Raw genomic sequence first — 20,798 nt, 5'->3', positions numbered from 1 at the left:
AACCCTTCTCTTTGTTAGGATTTCGTGACAGTGTTAAGACTTTTCTATGCCATGGTTTCAAAGGAGATTTTTGTGGATTTGTTTATTTATTTGGTGGTGGAATATCAGGGATACCTTCATATTCATATCTTTAAGGTCCTTTAGTCTGTCTTGATGAGTTGGTTTAATGATGGCTACATTTTTAAATGTTGTCCCTACTGTCTTACATTCTGATTATGAAATTGAAACCTTTTCCTTGAAGTCATAACCTCCTATACACTCCATATTGTCTTTACATTGCTTGGTATGTAGAGAATTTGGAATGTCCCTTGGTTGATGTTTTGCTTATAAGCAGCATCACTCCAAATCTGTAATCTCCTCTATTGAAAAATTCCTTCTTAACTGGGGATTTGAAAATATAAACCTTTCTCCTTTTTCCCAGATACCACAGAATCCACAAAATTTTACTGTTATCAACTTATGGGAAAACAAAGTGACTAATACAGCGCATATGAGAAGGAGGAGCAGGGACTTCTTTACTCCACATATGCTTATGATTTAAGCTTTGCCAGCTTTCACGAACCCCCTTGGCAGCCTCCGTGTGACTCCCTTGTGGCCACATTCCCCTTCTTCCTGCTCAGCTGCTGTGCACCTCTTCTCTTGTGAACTGATAGGACCAGCCCTCAGAACAGAAGAGGGGGTGAATTCATGACACCATGTCTATAACCTATATTTGACTTACTTAAAAATTTTTTTTAATGTTTATTCATTTTTGAGAGAGAGCCAGAGCATTAGTGAGAGAGGGGCAGAGAGAGCAGGGACACAGAATCTGAAGCAGGTTCCAAGCCCTGAGCTGTCAGCACAGAGCCTGCAGTGGGGCTTGAACCCACAAGCCATGAAATCATGACCTGAGCTGAAGTGATCATTTAACAACTGAGCCACCCCCCCCGGTGTTCTAAGCATTGGACTCTTGATACTGACTCAGGTCATGATCTTGCAGTTGTGAGCTGAACGTGAAGCCTGCTTGGGATTTTCTCTCTCCCTGTCTCTCTGCAGCCCCCCTCAAAATAAATAAATAAACATTTAGTAAATAAATAAGTAAGTAAATTAATAAATAAATAAAAATAATTTCCCCTTCCAAAAAATGACATCCTTCTTCTGTTTACCAGTATAGAATAATAATTACCTCTTACAGATTTTGATCTTTATCATAAACTGTTAAACAGCTCGGGGATTTTCCTAACCGTATCTTAAGAGTTGCTCATGCTTGGTCTTTCAGTATTCTTTTCAACACTTTTTGGGCTATGAACTGGTATTTTCTAGTTAAATAAGAATGATAAGTTCACATATTATGCAGCCTCTTAGAGATTATCAGTTCGCAATAGTATGTTAGAGTTCTGAGTTCTCAAATGCTGATTGAAGACCTGTCTTGTTTTGTCTAGTGTTTCTCAAAATCACTTGGTCAAGGACTGCTATGTTTGGAAAATCCCAGTTATCTTGCTGTAGCACATGGTTCTGAGAAACCCAGTTTCTTAGATGTTTCTAGTCACTAACCAGAGTGGTGATTGCTTTACTCAGAAGAAAGTTTAATGATTAATAGGATTTGTCCTGCATAAAGATCAAGCTATTTTTTTTTTTTAATTTTGAAGGAATTTTAGAGAGAAGAGGGGTTTTGATCATTGCTCATTTACCCAGAAACCTGGAACCTGATCTGTTCTGGAGATCAGCTAACAATTAAAAAAGAAATGAAGAGTGGTGATTTAGAAGATAAGTTATACTATAATATGTAAAAGCAGATACAGTCTGATAAGAAATATATTTTAATAGTATATATGTCTTAGAAAACCCAGTAGGAATTTATCATACAAGTCAACTGAAGGATGATAATATCACTTATTTTACTAACAAGATTTTACAATTTTTTTTTCTCTTCCCATCACTTGCTCCTGCACTATTTTCTAGTATACAATCCTGGTGTTTTTTCCATTGGGTGGATTAAAGAATGGGACATATGATCTATTTTCACAAATTCGTTACAGAGATCTGTAGGCCCAGACCTCTGGGTATACATTTCACATGGGGTTTTGGAATAATATAGAGGTTATTTTTCTTGCTCTGAAGGAATACAGAAGTTTGGAATGAGACAGAAAATATATTTCACAAAGTTAAGACTTTTATTTTTATAAGCATCTACTTATTCTAGAAGTTTATATTTGGCCAAATTCCTAGTTTTAAAACAGAAGATAGGGAACAGAATCTAATTACAATAATGTTTGGGTCATTCTTAAAGACCTAATGCTCTTTCAAATTCTCATTAACCTGGTCTTTGGGGGGAAGGGTATAGGAAAGATGCATTAGTTACTGAGCTTCTTTCTTGATCTTTCTTCACAGATAGATTAATTTGGGGTATAATTACTCTAGATTTTAGAAAAATTATTAAGGAGAAACTGGTGGACATTTCTGGGAAAATAATTTCAGGGAAAAAATCAATTTAAAAAAGAATACTAGCTCTGACATCTGCGTTATCTCATGAAATTTTAATGTATCATTTGATTGATTCTTAATATCACCCTTAAAGGAAACTAATCGAACAGTCCCAAGATTTGTAGACGATAAGATCCAAATGTATACTGCACTTTATGATAGAAAAGGCATTTAATCAAAGCCTCATAAGAGTTAGCATTCCTTAGCATTACCTGTATATGTAATTTATTATGAGGAAAAAAAAAATCAAAACACAAATGCTAGAGGAACAAGTTCTAGAATACAGATTTATCATTGATAAAGACAATAAGACCAGAACTATTTGTTATCACTGAGTATTTTGAGATCACCCTACCTTTACCCACATGCTATAATAACACTTACCTAAACACACACACACACATATCTAAGGAAAGGACCAATAAATATTCCCAGGTCATTGTTTACTCAGTTATGGTTTCAAATATCCTCCAGCTTAATCACAACTCTGGTGATAAACAAGGAAATCACACTGGACAAATAAAAACTGATATTTATTTATTTATTTTTTTAATGTTTATTTACTTAAAAAAAATTTTTTTTAATGTTTATTTTTGAGACAGAGAGAGACAGAGCATGAACAGGGGAGGGTCAGAGAGAGGGAGACACAGAATCTGAAACAGGCTCCGGGCTCCGAGCTGTCAGCACAGAGCCCGATGCGGGGCTCGAACCCACGGACCGCGAGATCATGACCTGGGCTGAAGTCGGACGCTCAACCGACTGAGCCACCCAGGCGCCCCAATGTTTATTTACTTTTGAGAGAGAGGAGAGACCGAGCATGAGCAGGGGAGGGACAGAGAGAGAGAGGGAGGCAGAATCTGAAGCAGGCTCCAGGCTCTGAGCTGTCAGCGCAGAGCTCAATGTCGGGCTCAGACTCAGGAACCGTGAGATCATGACCTGAGCCGAAGTCGGACACTTAACTGACCGAGCCACCCAGATAACACCCAAACTGGTATTTATTGAGTGTTTATTATGTGCCAGAGGTTGTTCCAAGGGCTTATGTTAATTTAATTCCCTCAAACCTTTAAGGCAGATAGTATTATTATTCCCACTTCAGAGATGAGGAAACTGAGGTATAGGGTAATTAAATAACCTGCCCAACTTAGAAACAGTTTGATTCTGTACAGGTTTGAGCTCTAATCTATACACCATATCAGTTTCTATGAAGTAGTTCCTGACTTGGCATTGAAGTGTGCGAACTATATTAGGGGTAGTGCTTGTGAAGCATTAACAAGGAGGGAGGATTGGACAGGAAAAGCCTTAATACCATAATGCATATCTGGGAAGCAAATCGGGCAGAGAGAACCTCTGACTGTAATATGTATCTGACAAAGTCTCAGCCAACCTAATGGGGAACTCCAGAGCCAAGATTGCTTGTTACATGAGTTCACCTTGAGTATAAATGACCTGGCCTTAGTATTATTGCTGTGCTCAATAATTGACTGGGGACTCCCTGGGAAGAGCATGGCTGTGGATGGAATGCTGCATCTGATCTTAAACTATTGTGGCTGGAGGCAGCTGTCCAACTGCATCCTTAGGCAAGTTCTTTCTTGAAGGTCAGTCCAAGCAGCATGTTTCCATGGCTGCTCAGCACCATATTGTCATTTCATAGACGTCAAGTATCATGTCACATCCATCAGATTGGCAAAAATGTTTAAATCTGACAATGCTAAATGTTTGTGAGGCTGTGGATGAATATGTACATTGCTTTCAAGAGTGTTAATTCATAAAACACTTTGGTGTGTAATTAGGATTGCCATAGCCTACTGTATGGCATTTGCATCCCAGAGAAATTTGTTCATAAGGAGACATGCCCAGAAATTTTCAGAGCAGCGTTGTTTGCAGTAGTGAAAAACTGAAAGCAATTTAAATGTCCATCAACAAGGAGAATTGATAAATTGTGCCATATATATAGCATACAGTATTGTACAGTACATAAAAATGGAATGAACTACTTCTTCATATGTCCACATTAATATATCTAAGAATTACAGAATTGAGGAAAAAATTGCAAAAGGAGACAGTTCAGTCTACTCACCCTGAGCTGTTAATAATGGTACTAAGGTGGCATTTCCTAAGAGTCAGATACCATTCAACACCATCAGATTAATATACAGCTATTCATGTATATAAAGCTCAAAAACAATACCAGGTTTGCTTTTCATGTCATACATTTGTAGTAAAAAGTATAGTATGCATGGACATGATAAGCACCAAATTTGAGAGAGTGGTCACCTGAAGGAGGTGGGATCAAGTAGGGGCAGAACAGGTTTCAGTGATATGTGGCCCTTTTTTGGTCTGAAATAAATGTTAACATTTCACAAAATTGTGTAGGGAGCACTTACATGTTAGCTAATATTATTCTCTAATGCTCTTCTCTATGATTAAGATATTTTATCAAAATATAAATGTAGGTATTTAGTAGTGAAACAATAGGTGCATATCTAAAAGTTATTCACATGAATGGGAGAAGATATTTGCAAATGATATATTTGAGAAGAGGTTAATATCCAAAATATATAAAGAACTTACACAACTCAACACCAAAACAAACAATTCTATTAAAAAATGGGCAGAGACCTGAACAAGCATTTTTCCAAAGAAGATATCCAGATGGCCAACAGACACATGAAAAAGGTGGTCAGTATCACTCATCATCGGGGAAATGCACACCAAACCACAATGAAATAATCACCTCGCACCTGACAGGATGGCTAATATCAAAAAGTCAAGATATAAGAAGTGAGAGTAAAATTGTCAGAATTTTATCTTCTCACTTTCACGAATCATATTGGTAACAGAGTCCGATTTTTTCAAAATCTGAGTATTTTACATACTAGTGGGTGGCCTGAGTTGTTAATTTGACCTCTGTTGGGTATATTTTTCCAATTCTTTTTGTAGATTTAGAATTGCCAAAGAAGTTCTTAGAAGGGTAGTGGAAAGACTGAGAATTTGACTTAAAAGATTCAGTTTATAAGTGAAAAGGCAGAACTTAAATCCAGGTAGTTAGAGTCTAAGCCCATTGGATTATTAACTTCATTTTAAGTGTTCTTTTCAGTAAGTATTATTTTAGGCACAGAAATTGTCTTGGCTTTTCTTTCTCAGTGATACCAGAATAAAATGATTTGTTTACAGATCTTAAATTATATTTCCACATACCCCTATAGTAGTACATTCAGTAAACTGCCTAAAATTACCCTTGTAACACAAAGATAGCTTTGTTAATCAGATTTTGGAAATATGTCACTCAGTTGGTCAGAGACAGAGTTGCACTGTTAAAAATTGAGACTGAAATATCAATGTACTTGTTAACTAAAAAAGGTATCATTTAAAAATGGTTTATTGCAAAAGGAAGTAAAAACAATTCTAGGAGTACATCATATTTTGTTACTAAGAATTGTTCATAATTAAGTGGGGATTCTAAATTTAGTATGTTGTGTTAAATCAATTCAACCAATTATTGAGGTGTTTTAAAGGAAAAAAGGCTTTGACATGCAGGTAAATGCAGATGTCAGTAGAAATAGTTTTAAACCAGTTTGGGTTTAAAAGACCTTCAGTACCACTGGAACATATGATGGCTTAGTTCTTGAGGCCCCCAGGGAAGAAAAGAGCCTATTAATATAGCAGGGAACACGATAGTTTGGTATTTTTATTGTTGTTAGTCAATAATACTCCCATAGGAAATACCACTAATATGGAATTATAAAGACTTAACTTTAGGACACATTACTGGTAGGTGGACTCTAGTTATGGAAGATGGTGAGTATTCAAACTTCGACATTCATTCAGATGATTGTGCCAGAGACTCCAGATTTGTAATTTCTTTTGAATTTGTGCCTTCAGCTATTTATAAGTGTACAGTTCTCAGATTTTTCTTGAATAATATGCATGGATTTTTGTTATTCAGTGGCACAAGGATGTGTACCATTTTTCAGTGTTTTTATTTTAAGTACTTACATATGCAAAGTCTTTTTTTTTGTTTTTACTTTGATTTTGAGGTTTCATTATAGAATAACGTGATTGATTTTTTTTAAATGAAGCTATATCTGAGTATTACCTCTTTCCAAGTAATACCCTGGAACTCTGAACAATAATTGCCATTAATGTTCACAGTGCTTTTGGAATGCCACTTTGAAGATTATCTTTGAAACCTACAGTAATGCTTTTTATATATCACAATGATGACATTTTAAGAAAAACCCTTTGAGGCTGATACTGATTCTTGAGAATAGTAAGAATGAGAATATCAATCCAAGTCAGTATTTGGATCTAGCTCTTATTCACAAAATATTTGTTTAAATCTATTATTGTTGGTTAAGAAAGAGGGAAGAAGATAAGTACAAGATAGAACTTTAAAACAATGGAACTGATTTTAGTAGATTTACTAGATTTCTAGTGGATTTTACTGTCTATTAGCATCGTAAGTACCATGTACTTGGCTTTTCTGTCTTTTCTCTTAGGTGGCAGTATGCACTGATGTGTCTGTTCCTGTGATCTTGGGTATCATTCAGCATTCCTGGGCATTATCTGTTGCTAAATTGTGTCTAAGGATCTTTCTAGTTTGAAAATCTTAGGACTCTAAGCAAAGTAACCTACAGTTCTCTTGCTCAGAACTTGATCCCTGGTGTTTTGTGCAAGTTAGAAATAAACAGTTTGATTTAGACTAAATTGAGAAGGAGACATAGACTGATTTAGTGATTCAAACTGCAGAAATAAATGACATGATTGAGGCTGGGGATAAGGTATTTACTGGAACCTGCATTTGAGGAGACCTTTAATTGTCTGTGGTAAATTTGCGGATGGAGTTTATAAAAACATTTTCTAAGTTTCTGCATCCTTTATATGAAGGCATTCTGACCCAAAGAAATGATGCAGACTAGAAGTGGAAGATCACAGTACAGTGGTCTGTAGAAGCACAGGTTGGTCCGTTAGAGCCCAAACTGTCCTGAGCATTTCAGCCTGTATCCCTGCTGCCCTCAAATTGGAGAGACAATTGAGGACCAACCTTATAACTCCTCCCATATACCCATCTGTCCACACTCCACCTTTGCAGTCCATCCGTGGCCTCTGGACATAATTCTTAGAAAATCTTCCTTCGCATCATTGCTATAATTGGTCTCCTATTAAAATGTAAATTGTTAAAATGTAAAAATAACATGTCATTTGTTCATTTCTATATATTTTTTCACAACGTATGTGCCTTTTCATACTTCATGCTTTGTGTTTCAGCCCCACTAAGCCAAACTTCCAATACCTCCTCCCTCTCAAACCTTTCCACTATCTGTGGAAATCTATTCCTTAATAAAAGGCTCTCTGATGTCCTCAGTTTCTCCCTGAATGTTCCCTTGACCTTCTTGCTTTATGTCAACATGTCTGTCATAAGACTTCCACTTTTTAAGTTCCACTTTAAGTTCATTTAACTTCCATTTTCCATTTAAGACTCATTAAGACAGCCACCTGGCTGGCTCAGTTGGTGGAGCAGGTGACTCTTAACCTTGGGTTTGTGAGTTTGAGCCCTACATTGGGTATAGAGATTGGCTAAAACTAAAACCTTAAAAAAAAAAAAAAAAGACATCCACTTTTCATGTAGTGCTTTCAAACAGTAATGGTCACTGGTTCACACAATGTTTTAGGGTTGGGAGATGAAATCAATGTCTTCTCTCCTCTGTCCCTTTCTTCACACGACCAGTCTTCCATCCTTATGTAAGCTTCCTGCCCCCAACAAGCTTCTTTGATGTTTATGTCAATCAGGTTTATCATATCTCTATCTTCTCCCAGTTTTTTTTTTCTTTTTAAAAAATTTTTAATGTTTATTCATTTTTGAGAGAGAGAAAGAGAGAGAGCAAGCTGGGGAGGGGCAGAGAGAGAGAGGGAGACACAGAATCAGAAGCAGGCTCCAAGCTCCGAGCTGTCAGCACAGAGCCTGACGCAGGGCTTGAACTCAGGAACCGCAAGATCATGACCTGAGCCGAAGTCAGACACTTAACTGACTGAGCCGCCCAGGTGCCCCATATCTTCTCCCAGTTTCTTAACCACTGTCCCCAAATTATTGCCTGTTTTTAAAGTCTTGTTCTCAGCCTCCTTTAACTTTCATGTTGATGATTTTTCTTGTACGTTGGACTTTCTTGTTCTTAAGATCTTCATTTCTAATGGCCTTTAGTACCACATCACTTGAGATTCATGGCGGTATCATGGGCCTTATCTTCCCCCACAGCTGTTCAAACTCTAAAATACTGAAGTCCTACATCTTAATTTTTTATGACAACTTCCTTTGCTTGCATATCTCTGTGGTTGCTCAAAAGCAGTTATCCAAAGCTGAACTCAGAATCTTCCTTATTGAACCTTTTGCTTCTCCTGAGGTTTCCTATTTTTTAATATAATCCATCCTTTACCAAGTTGTCCAAGCTATAAATTTGGAATTCATTCTTGATTTTTTTCTTTTTCATCAGCTGCTTCTTTTCACCTGATACTGTTAATTCTATCATAAATATTTCTCAGACCCATCGACTTGTCCCTGTCCCCATTCTCGTTTCTGGGTGCAAGGCTGGGGTTTTGCAGCAGCCTCTTAAGTAAGCCTCCTGCTCTAGTCCTGCCCCTCTGATAACCGTTTTTCAGCCTGACCACCGAAGTGGGTCTAAAGTGGAAATTATCATGTCACGCTCCGGTTTAACATCCCAATCTTACGTCAAATATACCGGTTAGAGGCCCTGTTTAATCTGACCCTGTTTACCTCTCTAGCCTTAATTCTTGTCTCTTTCCCTGTAAACACTATGATTCAGTCATATTTAATTTATTTCAGTTCCTGGAACATGACATTGACTTATTTTAGCCCTGGGCCTTAGAGTATGTTCTTTCTGCCTCACAAATTCTTCCCCTTTTTGTTAACTTGGTAAATTCCTACTCATCCTTCAGGCTTTAGCTTCCTCGACAAAGCCTCTCCTAATCCCCTTAATACTAGATAGGTGCCCCTGCTCTGCATTTTGGCACCCTGAATTTCCTCCATTATAGCCCTTACCACACTGCATTGTAATCTCCTATTTACTGTATCCTCCACAAGATTATAAATTTTGTGAGGACAGGAATGTGTCAACAGCACTTAGAATAATTTCAGCCTCTAGTAGGCACTCGGTATGTTATTTGATAAATTAATAAATAAGGGAAGAAAGGAAGGATAAGATTTCTTTTTGAGAATAGCAGAGATTAGGTTAGATGAGATCCCATCACACAGTACCTATTTAAAATGCCATGACAAAAATTTTTTTAGCATGTAAATTACTTCAGTGGGAAAGGAAACAAAAGCAAGGAGATTAATCAGGAGATTGTGATACTGTTGCATTGATGTGATCCAAAGAGCCCAAACTTGAGTTGAGGCACTTACAATAGAAAGCATAACAATTTTATAAAAGAAGAAGGCTTAAGAGAACTTGACCACTGGGATGGAAGGTGGAAGGCAAAACGGAAAATGCCTATAGTTCTTTGCCATTGGTGGTACCAATGATAGAAATAGGGAATTTGGATAACAAGTTTTGTAAAAAAACAAACAAACAAACAGAATTTTCAGAAGTTTTAGCTTTATATATTAAGTTAAATCTTAAAGGAAAAGAGTGCACTGATTCTAGAGGCAAGAAGTATCTTTTAAAATGCTTTTTAGTAAAATATACTAAGTGGAGATTTTAGTTATAAATGCAGCTTTTGAATTTGTTGAATTTTAAGGAACTCACAATCTCACAAGCTGCTATTTTCCTGAGAAGCAGTCAACATCTAAACAAAATGACTCAATTTTGCGTGTGACTTTTGGTTGTCCTAGATATAAAAGAGTTGTGGGTTTTTGGATACTATAGACATTTTTACAGAAATCCATTACAGAGTAAGAATGACAATATATAAAAACATCTTGAACAGTTATTTCTCATTTAAAGAAAAAAAAAAAGATCCGTAATATGGCATTTCTCCAAGTCTTTCTTACTATCATTTTGGCAACAGAGAGTTGGAACTTTGAAAGATCAGCAACAGAGATGAGATTTAGAAGTCATTTGTCTAAAGTTGATTAATGAGTCCCTAAGAATAGGTAAACTTGATAAGGGGAAGATTATAGAGGCAAAAGAACAGAAAGAATGGATGATTATTGCTAAATCTTTATAACCTCCACTCTCACAGGGGATAATTAAGAAGTGTCAGCAATATATAATAGAAGGGGTGATTAAAGAAATGAGAGGAATATCTAAGTGTTACACAATGATGAAGAAGTAAAGTAGTAGGAAATGGAGCCATATCACAATGAACTAACAAGGGAGGAGCGCCTGTGTGGTTCAGTATCCGACTTTCTCTGTCCCTCCCCTGCTCTCCCCTAGTTCTCTCTTGCGTGTGCAAAATAAACAAATAAACATTAAACAAAATAAACAAGAGAGTGAACAATTTTCTGTTCTCAGTTCCTACAAGGAAGCATTAAATGTCCAGGGAGAGCCTCATGAATTTAAAATTACTTATCCTAGAATTCTAGAGTATTCATAATCTGAAACTCAGTGACCAGTCCTGATCTCTGAGGTTCCTCAAACCCATGTGCTCAGTGTCCTCTAGCACAAACTTTGAGGTCTCTATGATTTTATTCCCCACCCAGCTCTTTACCTCATTTAAATCTTAAATGAGGGCCCTTAAATCAAGGGCCCAACCTAAGCTTCCTCTAATTCATATTGTCTTCCCTAAATCCTATAGTGATCTCTTTGTGTGCCCCTGATTTTCCCTTTAACCTGAACCTTTAAATTTTTGCTTTTTTCCTTTGTCTTCCCAATGAGACTGTGAGCATTTTATTTATTTATTTTTTTATTTTATTTATTTTTTTAATGTTTATGTTAGAGAGAGAGAGAGAGAGAGAGAGAGAGAGAGTGGGGGAGGGGCAGAGAGAGAGGGAAACACAGAATCTGAAACAGGCTCCAGGCTCCAAGCTGCCTGCACAGAGCCTGACATGAGGCTGGGAGTCACAAACTGTGAGATCATGACCTGAGCTGAAGTCGGATGATTAACCGAGTGCCACCCAGGCGCCCCATGACTGTGAGCATGTTAAGCACAAGATCCATGAGTCCTATTTGCTGTTTAATTCTTTGAGCACTGTCAGACCTCAGTGACACTAGTAAAAGTGAATGATTTGTAAAAAATTAGATCTAAGGTGCCAATCAGAACTAAAGTGTTTTAGATCTTAAATACTGCATAGTGCCATGTATGTAGTAAGTCCTAAAAGAACCACATGTTACTATATCTCTCAGGGAAAATCAAAATGTGCTTGGTTGACATGATTACAGTGAATTCTTAATAGTTTATAATCAAAGAAAATCTAATTGTTTTCACCAATATCTGTTTATATACTTTCTATAATAAAAATACCTAGTATATTGAATATGTACAAATGATGTTTTTATACATCATTGCTAGTTTTATAAAACTATAACTCCTTTATTTTATCAATGCAGTCTTTTTGCTAATAAATACACTGTTCACTTCATTGAGTCGATCATGACATTGGTGCTCTATGAGAGCCGGTACATATAGTAGTTAAAACTATGGGCCCTGCAGTTCAGCCCAGACCCTACCAATTATTAGCAGTATGCACTCTGCTATGGCCCTTAATCTCTCTGAGCTTCAGTTTCTTCATCTGTAAAATGGGTCATATCTACCTTCCTCATTGCTGAGAGAATTGAATGACACAATCCACATAAAGAGTGGAGCACAGTGCCTGCCACTCACTGTTAGATGTAATGATTAGTCACTGTAATGAAATTTTCTGTGATTTAACGGTGCTACCAGAGAAAACAGTGCCACCAGTTTTTACAGGTTAATTTTATGGGTGGTATTTCTGTCAACTTTTAAAACCATTTACACCCACTATTTTATGTGATACTTTGATCATAAAATAGTAGGTTCTTTTCATAGTTATGTAGAATCGAGTTGGCTAGCTTCCTTGTGTTCCACTACTTATAATTTCGTAGTGACAAGGTTGGTCAATGTGGAACAAAATATCTCTTACATGGTTTTCTTTCATTATATGATGCAGGATGCTGTATCACAAGATGAATCCAGGATCTCCCTCTCTCTAAATCTTTAAGAGTCAAATCAAAGTTAACTACCAGGTACAGAAGAATCATGAAAATAAAACAGATATACTGTATTCTCCAGGGGATAATTCTAAAATAAACTTCTGTAAATGATAAAGTATCTTTTGTAGGATTTTACTACCTATAACTGGTAGATTATAGTTAGAAAATATTATAAACATAAAGCCTGACCACATTGTGTCCTAAACACTGAAGGCAAACCATATTGTGGGGATTTCATTTTAACCACAGAGAAATTGTAACAAGTCCAAAACCGCAGAACCCAAGTAAGTAGTAGATCCGGGAATAGAACCGAAAAGGCTCTGATTCCTCCTCACATATGGAGACCACAAGGTTCTGCTGCTTCTGAACATAATGACAGATCATCTAATGCTGCTAGCCATCTGTACATGACACATCAGGGGCAGACTGTATGAGGGAGGGCACTGTCTAAAAGCATGCAGCCTTTACTTTCTAAAGGCCTGTGTAGAAACCAGAGAAGTGGGGAAGGAGCCTTTATAAACACCAGATGATTATCAACTGATATTTGTGTTTGGGATAATCCGTTGCTACCACAAAGTTTGCTTCTTTGCTAAGGTTGTAAAAGAAAAGCAGTAGTTTATAACCATAGAAATGCTTTTGTCCGTTCTTAAAAACATCTTAGTAATTTTTAAGAAAGCTAGCTAAAGAGTTTCCTAGAATGGCATCATATATATAAGGAGCCTAAAAATTGTATGTTCCTTTCAAGATTTGACCCCACTCCCACATGTTACTTTTAAATTTTTGCTCCTTTTGCCTTTAGTTGATTTCCAGAGCACTGAAATGATGATTTTGAAGGATTTGTTCTGCTTTATTGTTGCTGTTTGAAGAAAAATTTTCCCAGCCTCCTCAATGTGTCATGCTTTATTCCTCTTTACTATTTTATATGGATAAAAGTTTATTGTTATTATATTTTACTGTTTTATTATATCATAAACTTTTTTGTGGGATTATTTTCTTTCTACCCATGAAAAGTTCCTTTAGTTGAAGTCTTTGGGTTTCTATTTATCGAAAGATGTCTTTGTTTCAACCTTACTTAAAAAGAATTTTTCTTACTTACATTTCTTTTTTTATTGAAGTATAGTTGATGCATAATTCAACCTTTTGAAGAATGGCTTTGATAGATATTCTGTTCTAGGATGACAGTTATTTTCTCTTAGGCACTTGAAGATACCCACTATCTGTGGCTTCTATTGTTCCTGTTAAGTGAAAATTATTTCACATTATAGGGCACTCATGTACCTGTCTTCACACATCGAGAACTTACATTTACCACTTAATCCTGATAACAACCTTATGATAATATTTTATTCTCATTATTCTCATTTATTCTAGTAGAGCTACAGAGGCACAGCACAGTTAAGAATACAGAATGAGTGTAGAGAACAAGATTACACCCTAAGAGCACTGACTCTAAAGGCTGTGTTTTTAAACCATTGCCACAGCCAAGTGGATACATAAAGAGAAAGATGAGAGATAAATAATATTGTTAAATATTAAAGATATTTAGGCGTGCCTGGGTGCCTCAGTCTGTTAAGCGCCGACTTTGGCTCAGGTCATGATCTCACAGTCTGTCAGTTTGAGCCCCGCGTCGGGCTCTGTGCTGACAGCTCAGAGCCTGGAGCCTGCTTCGGATTCTGTGTCTCCCTCTCTCTCTGCCCCTCCCCCGCTCATGCTCTGTCTCTGTCAAAAATAAATAAACATTAAAAAAAATTTTTTTTAAAACTACATCCAAACAGTAAAAAAACAATACCAGATATAGAGATTATTTCCTAAATCTATGATATCACCAGAAGAAATTTTTGATTAATATTTAAATGTAGAGAAGACTGTAGTAAGAAGACTGTCAAGGGCAGAAACTGTAAAGAAAAAGAGAGATCTGACAACATAAAAATTTTAAATTCCTTTTGTGAAAACAAACAGGGACATTGTAAATGATTAATGGCACAATATACTAGAGTAGGGAAACCATATGCAACATATATAACAAGTTAATATTCTTGACATTATGTAAAGAGTTCTTATGAAATAATAAAGGAACGTAAGAATAGAGCCAAAAAACATAATCTGACAGAAAGGATTACAAATGACCAAATGACATAAAAAAAGATGTTGGACTTCACTAGGAATCAGTGAATCAATCAACAAAAATTCGGAAACCAGTTTCCCCTATGAATTTAATGGTGATTGAAAAAGATTCTCCACCAAGGGCAAATATAATAATATATAAATTACCACAATGGAAGAAAAATAACTGATTCACAAAGTATTTGGTTGGATAAGGAAAGACCTCTTCTGCAAAGTTTGAGATGGCCTTTGAATTATTGGCAAAATATTGACAAGAAGTGAGAAATGAGGGAAGTTTATCACCCTCTCTTCTGAAAAAATTGGCATCATGGGGGAAGAAAGATAAGGAACTATAGCTTTGATTTTGTCATGACGAAGGGATGTGGTATTAAAATCAGGAATTAGAAGATATCTATAAGTTACCTTCTTCCAACAAAAACTTGTTGTGCACTTATAGGTTCTGTGGGAAAATAATGAATTTAATTGTGGATTTTCTAGTTAGAGGTACGTTCAAGTAAAATTATCCAGCTGGTTGTGGGATATGCATATCTGAAGTTGATAGGAACAGACTAGGGATGCACATTTGGGAGTCAGTATATATGGTTGATAATGAAAGCCATAAGCAGGATTGAGATTTTATAGGATACACACATGCTCATACACAGTAGCCAATGACAGAGTAGTAGAAAACACCAATGTTTAGGTGCTAAGGATGCCACAAAGTAGAAAGAAGAAATAATCACAAATTTAGGAGAAGGCACAGAAAAGTATGACATTTCAGAAGGCTGGGGAATAGAATTTCAAGAAAAAAGACAAACAGATTAGTGGCAATGCAGCAAAGAGGTCTGGTAAATTAAAGATTGATAATAGTGTTCATTAGATTTAGTCAGGAAATATTTTAACTTGAGAACAACAATTTTACTAGAATGATGAGGGTAGATAGGAAACTCCAGGGGACTGAGAAATAAATAAGAGATGAACTATAAACTACTATTTCAAGCACATTAGGAAAAACATGGGGTCAAGAGAGAACTTTTTCCCTTTAATGAGAGATTCAAACTCAATCAGGTGAGAGGATGGAACTTCTCTAGAAGAAGTTACAAGTACAAGGGAGGGAGCTAACTGAGAAAAAGGGAGTGAGAATGTGGCACCTGTGGTGAGGTACCTTGAAGAGGAGGAGGAATACCTTGTCCACTGATGCCTGAAGAATGAAGCTAAAGATAGAGGTCGGGGTCGGGGTGGGGGGCACAGTTGAGGGAGATCATGTATTATGCCCTCACTATGCCAGATGTGGGAGACATGTGAAGAGGTCAAGATTTTAAAGGATTGGGAAAGCTTGGGAATAGCCACTGGGTATAATGGAAGTGGAAGCTGACCAAGAACAAATAAGAGGAATCACATGTAGGGTGGCAGTGGGAATCTAGCCAAGGTTGGAGACCATATAACTGTAGTGGCAAGGCATGGCTATATGGGTTTCTCTGGCAACTCTTAGAATCCTGGGTTATCAATAATGTTAATTCCTCTTGCTTTGGATAGGTTACTCAGGTGGATGATCATATAAGGGGTCAGACAAGTAAGCTATTAATATCAGAAGTAAAAATCTGTCCAATATACTTCAAAGCTCAAAGCCTTTCAGTGTTTGGCCATTAATATAGAATAAAAACCAGAATCCTAGGCTAGAATTTTAAGGTTTCCAATATAAAATTCTGACCTTATTTTTAGTACACCCTTACATGTATCACCACATTATAGCCAAATAGGGTTTCTTGCTATTTTTTGAAAATTTTTTTCTTTCTCAATTTGCATCTCATGTTGCTTCTGGTATTTACCTGGCTTATAAAAACCTACATCTCTGTTCCTTAAAACTCAGTTCATTTGTGGGCACCTAGGTGGCTCAGTTGGTTAAGTATCTGACTTCGGCTCGGGTCACGAACTCATAGTTTGTGGGTTCAAGCCCCGGGTTGGGCTCTGTGCTGACAGCTCAGAGCATGGAGCCTGCTTCAGATTCTGTGTCTCCCTCTCTCTCTGCCCCTCCCCTGCTCACACTCTGTCTCTGTCTCTCTCTCTCTCAAAAATAAATAAACATTAAAAAAAAAACAACAACTCAGTTCATTTATTACCAGGTCTGTGATTCCAGCCCGAAGTAATATCTGTCCTCTCAACATCTATAATTGCTTGTTTATAACGCTTTTATGTTACTTTCTATTTTTTCAAAAACTTTCTAAAAATTACTAAATTTTAAATTCTTCAATGATAGGGACCTTATTTTTCTCAGTTTTGTATTATTTCACAATGCCAACACAATGCTTTTTCTGTACTAAGTATGCAGTGAATATTTGCTGAACAGACATTGTATTACATACTTACACTAAGTAGCAAAATAGAACCTTTAAAAGAAAAGGTTTTATCTTTTCTGTAGACTGATTTCAGAGGTTTATTTTTATGTTATTTCATGAACCTCTTCTAAAGTGAATGTTTTGTCCCATAGGTATGGGATGAATTGCCTTATTCAATTTGAAGATTTTGCCAATATAAATGCATTTCGTCTCCTGAAGAAATATCAAAACCAGTATTGCACATTCAATGATGATATTCAAGGTAAGCTGGATAGGGAAGGAAGTGAAGATACAGAATGCATAGGGCAAAAGGGCCCAGATATTCCCATGAGGTTAAAGAATGTGTGTAATAGGGGGCACCTGGGTGGCACCTCAGTCTGTTAAGCCTCCGAGTCTGGGTTTTGACTTAAGTCATGATCTTAGGGTTCATGAGTTCCAGCTCCACATAGAGCCCCTCGTTGGGCTCTGCACTGAAAGCGCCAAGCCTGCTTGGGATTCTCAGTCTCCCCCTCTTTAAAACATAAGTAAACTTAAAAAAAATAATAAATTGGATGTTTAAAATGAAAGAATTGGCATAATGGGGAAAATTGAACAACCTGGAAAGGTAGGAGGTTGTAGACCATGAGTGAGGTATTCTAATGTAGTATTTGAAAGAAGCATTAGATCTGAGTGGTGATAAGTGCCAACGGGGAACTTAGCAGGAAGACAGCCAATGTGAAATAAGATGTTGAATGCTATTAGAAATGAGGTGGTCTAAGAAGAGTTTAAATGTAAGACAAGGATGCTAATAATGTTTGTCTATTCATAGAGTTTATATTGAGGACAAGTAATTATGTGTGAAAATACCCTCTGAACTGAGTTGTACTTTACAAATATAACTTAAAATTCACTATGCTTAAATTCTGTATTGTGACATAACTATATGAATATAATGTGTTTAAAAATAATGAGCCTCTGTACCTTTTGAGGCATACTAAAGCAATTGGTTGAGTCTTTCTTTCCCCCAAATCCTTTGTGATGTTAATCACATGGTTACTGTAGTATCATTTTCGTGATAAAGATGCTGCTATACGTTACTTCAACTTTATTTTCTTTCTTTTTTATTTAAATTTCTTCTTGAATATTTATTCATGAGAAGTGAATATTTGGAGAAATTCAAAAGGGAAGTAAAGAATCTAATTTTACAGCACTATAGCTCTATTATAGCTATAACTTGAAGATACATATATAGTGATAGCGTGCTTTTGGTGCTGCAGACAGATTTTGTAGACCAGTGACTGGGTCACTGACCAGTTAATTTTGTAGTGGTCTCTAAAATAGTCACATTAGGGGCGTCTGGCTGGCTCAGTTGGTAGAGCATTGACTCTCGATCTTAAGGTTGTGAGTTCAAGCCCCACATTGGGCGTAAAGATTACTTAAAATCTTAAAAAAAAAATAGCCATATTCACTGCTGAAAAAACTATCCTTTCTTTAATATTCTTATCTTTGGATTTTGTGGGTCCCACAGAAATATCCATCTTTACAGACCGATATTACATACTTTTGAATCAATACACAGAATTAATAGGCATCAGAGTTCAGTTTAAGACAAACAGTGCTAAATCCAAATTATCAAACCAAATGAGCAGTTTGGAATTAGGGTCAGAGCTCCTATCGACTTAGTCAGAATTTAGAGGTCAAGGCCTAGGCTGCATCAGAATTAAAGTCAGGAGCACAAGAAATCTGAGGCAGATGCTTACTTAAGTCAAGGCCAAGAGTATTGCATGTGGAATTGCTCTGGAGTGTCCACAACAGAATATTCCCCACTCCACCCAGCGGGTCACCACAGTGGAGACATTAAATAACTAATTTTTCACCCCAGCAAATCTGTCCTAAAATAAAATCTGCATGTTTACCTCTTTACACATAGGAATTTTAGAGTATGACTGCCTTAGCCAACAAAAAGACAGATTTGAGAAAAATGGGCCCAATCTCTGACTAGAGAAAACTTTTGGCAAGTTATTGGGGTTCTGATTAGAAACAACGAAATCATTTTGTGCATTTCTCCATACCAAAATAGTGTCCTTAGTGACACATTATCCCCATATGTTTCTATTTTACCTTTTTAACCTTATGTTTTTACCATTTTGCCCACAATGTAATACTTTCCCCACTGTGGGCATAGAAATTGCATTCCAGTGCCAAGGAAAATAATTATGTAGCCATTACAGCCTTACCATGTAAATAAATGTTTCACACTGGACCCTGGGGAGAACTTTTTTCATTTCTTTTCTTTTCTTTTTTTTAACAGATGTGTTATTTAAAGATATTTTATGAAAAGTATTTGATTTTAAAAATCTTATAATTTATCTAAATCTAAAATAATTTTAAATGATAGAGATTTTGGTTTTAGATAGAGATTTGGACCTTAATGCATTCTAATTATAATTATTTTTAACTGGAAAAAATGTGCCAGTTAAATATGTTAAGAAATTGGACATTTAATTCTATAATCTGAATTCAGCAAATTCAGATCAAAACAATAAGGTCTCATCCTCTGGTCATTTAAAATCAATGACAAAAAGAGGTTTTTCTTCTCATAATACCCTCTCTGGAATGGCTGTTCTCTAACATAACATTGTAAATATTTTACATAGAATATTCAGCCATAATAAACAAATTTGTTAGGATTTTTTTAAAAATAAGGCAAATATAGCCTAATCTTATCCTAAATGCTTTGATAATTGAAAAGACCAAAAATCAGACATGATAGAACGGACTTTTCACAAAAGAAGGAAGACTGTTGGCCAGAAAACATGCTTCAAAGTTTAACACCACTAAGTTTTAAAAAGCATATTAAAAAGCAAATGAAAAACTGATTTTCTGTATCAAGCTGGCAAAGATTTTCTATAGTAATCCCAACTGTTAACGATGCTGTAAGAAGATGAGCACTCATATATCGATGGTGGAAATATAAACTGGTGCAACTCTTGGGAAGGCAGTATGTGTCAAAAACCTTAAAAGTCTACGGCTCTTTGAGCCGACAATTCCATTTGTAGAAATTTATCCTGAGCAAGTAAAAGTATGTAAAGCAAATGTACAAGGATATTTATTTATTTTAAATATGTGTTTATTATTTTAATGGAGATATAATTGGCATGTAACACTATTAGTTTTAAGTGCAATATAATGATTTGGTATATGTATATATTGCAAAATGACTGCCACAGTAAGTTAACACCTATCACCATGTATAGTTACAGTTTCTTGTGACAAGAACTTTTAAAATTTACTCTTAGCAACTTCCAGATACACAATACAGTATGTCACCAGGCTGTACATGACATCTGCAGGACTTATTTATTTGTTTGTTTATTTACTTTTAAATGTTTATTCATTTTGAGAAGGAGAGAGAGAGAAAGAACACAAGCAGGGGAGGGGCAGAGAGAGAGGGGAACAGAATATCTGAAGCAGGCTCCATGCTGACAGCAGAGAGCCAGAAGCGGGGCTCGAATTCACTAACCTTGAGATCATGACATGAGGCAAAGTTGGATGCTTAACCGACTTGAAACACCCACATGCCCCAGGACTTAGTTATTTTATAACTGGAAATTTGTACCTTTTGAAAACCTTCATGCCTTTTGCCCAGTTCCCAACCCCAGCCTCTGGGAGCCACCAATCTGTTCTCTATGAATTTGGCTTTTTGGTTTTGGTTTTGGTTTTGTTTTAGATTCCACATATGAGTGAGTATTTGTCTTTCTCCATCTGACTTATTTCACTTAGCCTCATA

The 20,798-nt window shown here is 36.3% G+C and overlaps 1 protein-coding gene across 2 annotated transcripts in view; it reads left to right on the top strand.

The window, feature by feature from the left end:
* Nucleotides 1-20,798, top strand: part of ME1 (malic enzyme 1) — a 188,262-nt gene that overhangs the window by 120,721 nt on the left and 46,743 nt on the right. For both annotated transcript variants that reach the window (XM_007090151.3, XM_042986745.1), the window contains exon 7: nucleotides 17,182-17,291. In XM_007090151.3, the coding sequence (XP_007090213.1) occupies nucleotides 17,182-17,291 (110 nt within the window). The remainder of the gene's footprint in view (nucleotides 1-17,181; nucleotides 17,292-20,798) is intronic.

This window comes from Panthera tigris, chromosome B2, assembly GCF_018350195.1.
Source record: "Panthera tigris isolate Pti1 chromosome B2, P.tigris_Pti1_mat1.1, whole genome shotgun sequence".
Classification (NCBI taxonomy): Eukaryota; Metazoa; Chordata; class Mammalia; order Carnivora; family Felidae; genus Panthera; species Panthera tigris.
Note: the sequence above shows the minus strand (reverse complement) of the source record. Positions and strands in the feature narration are given on the sequence as shown.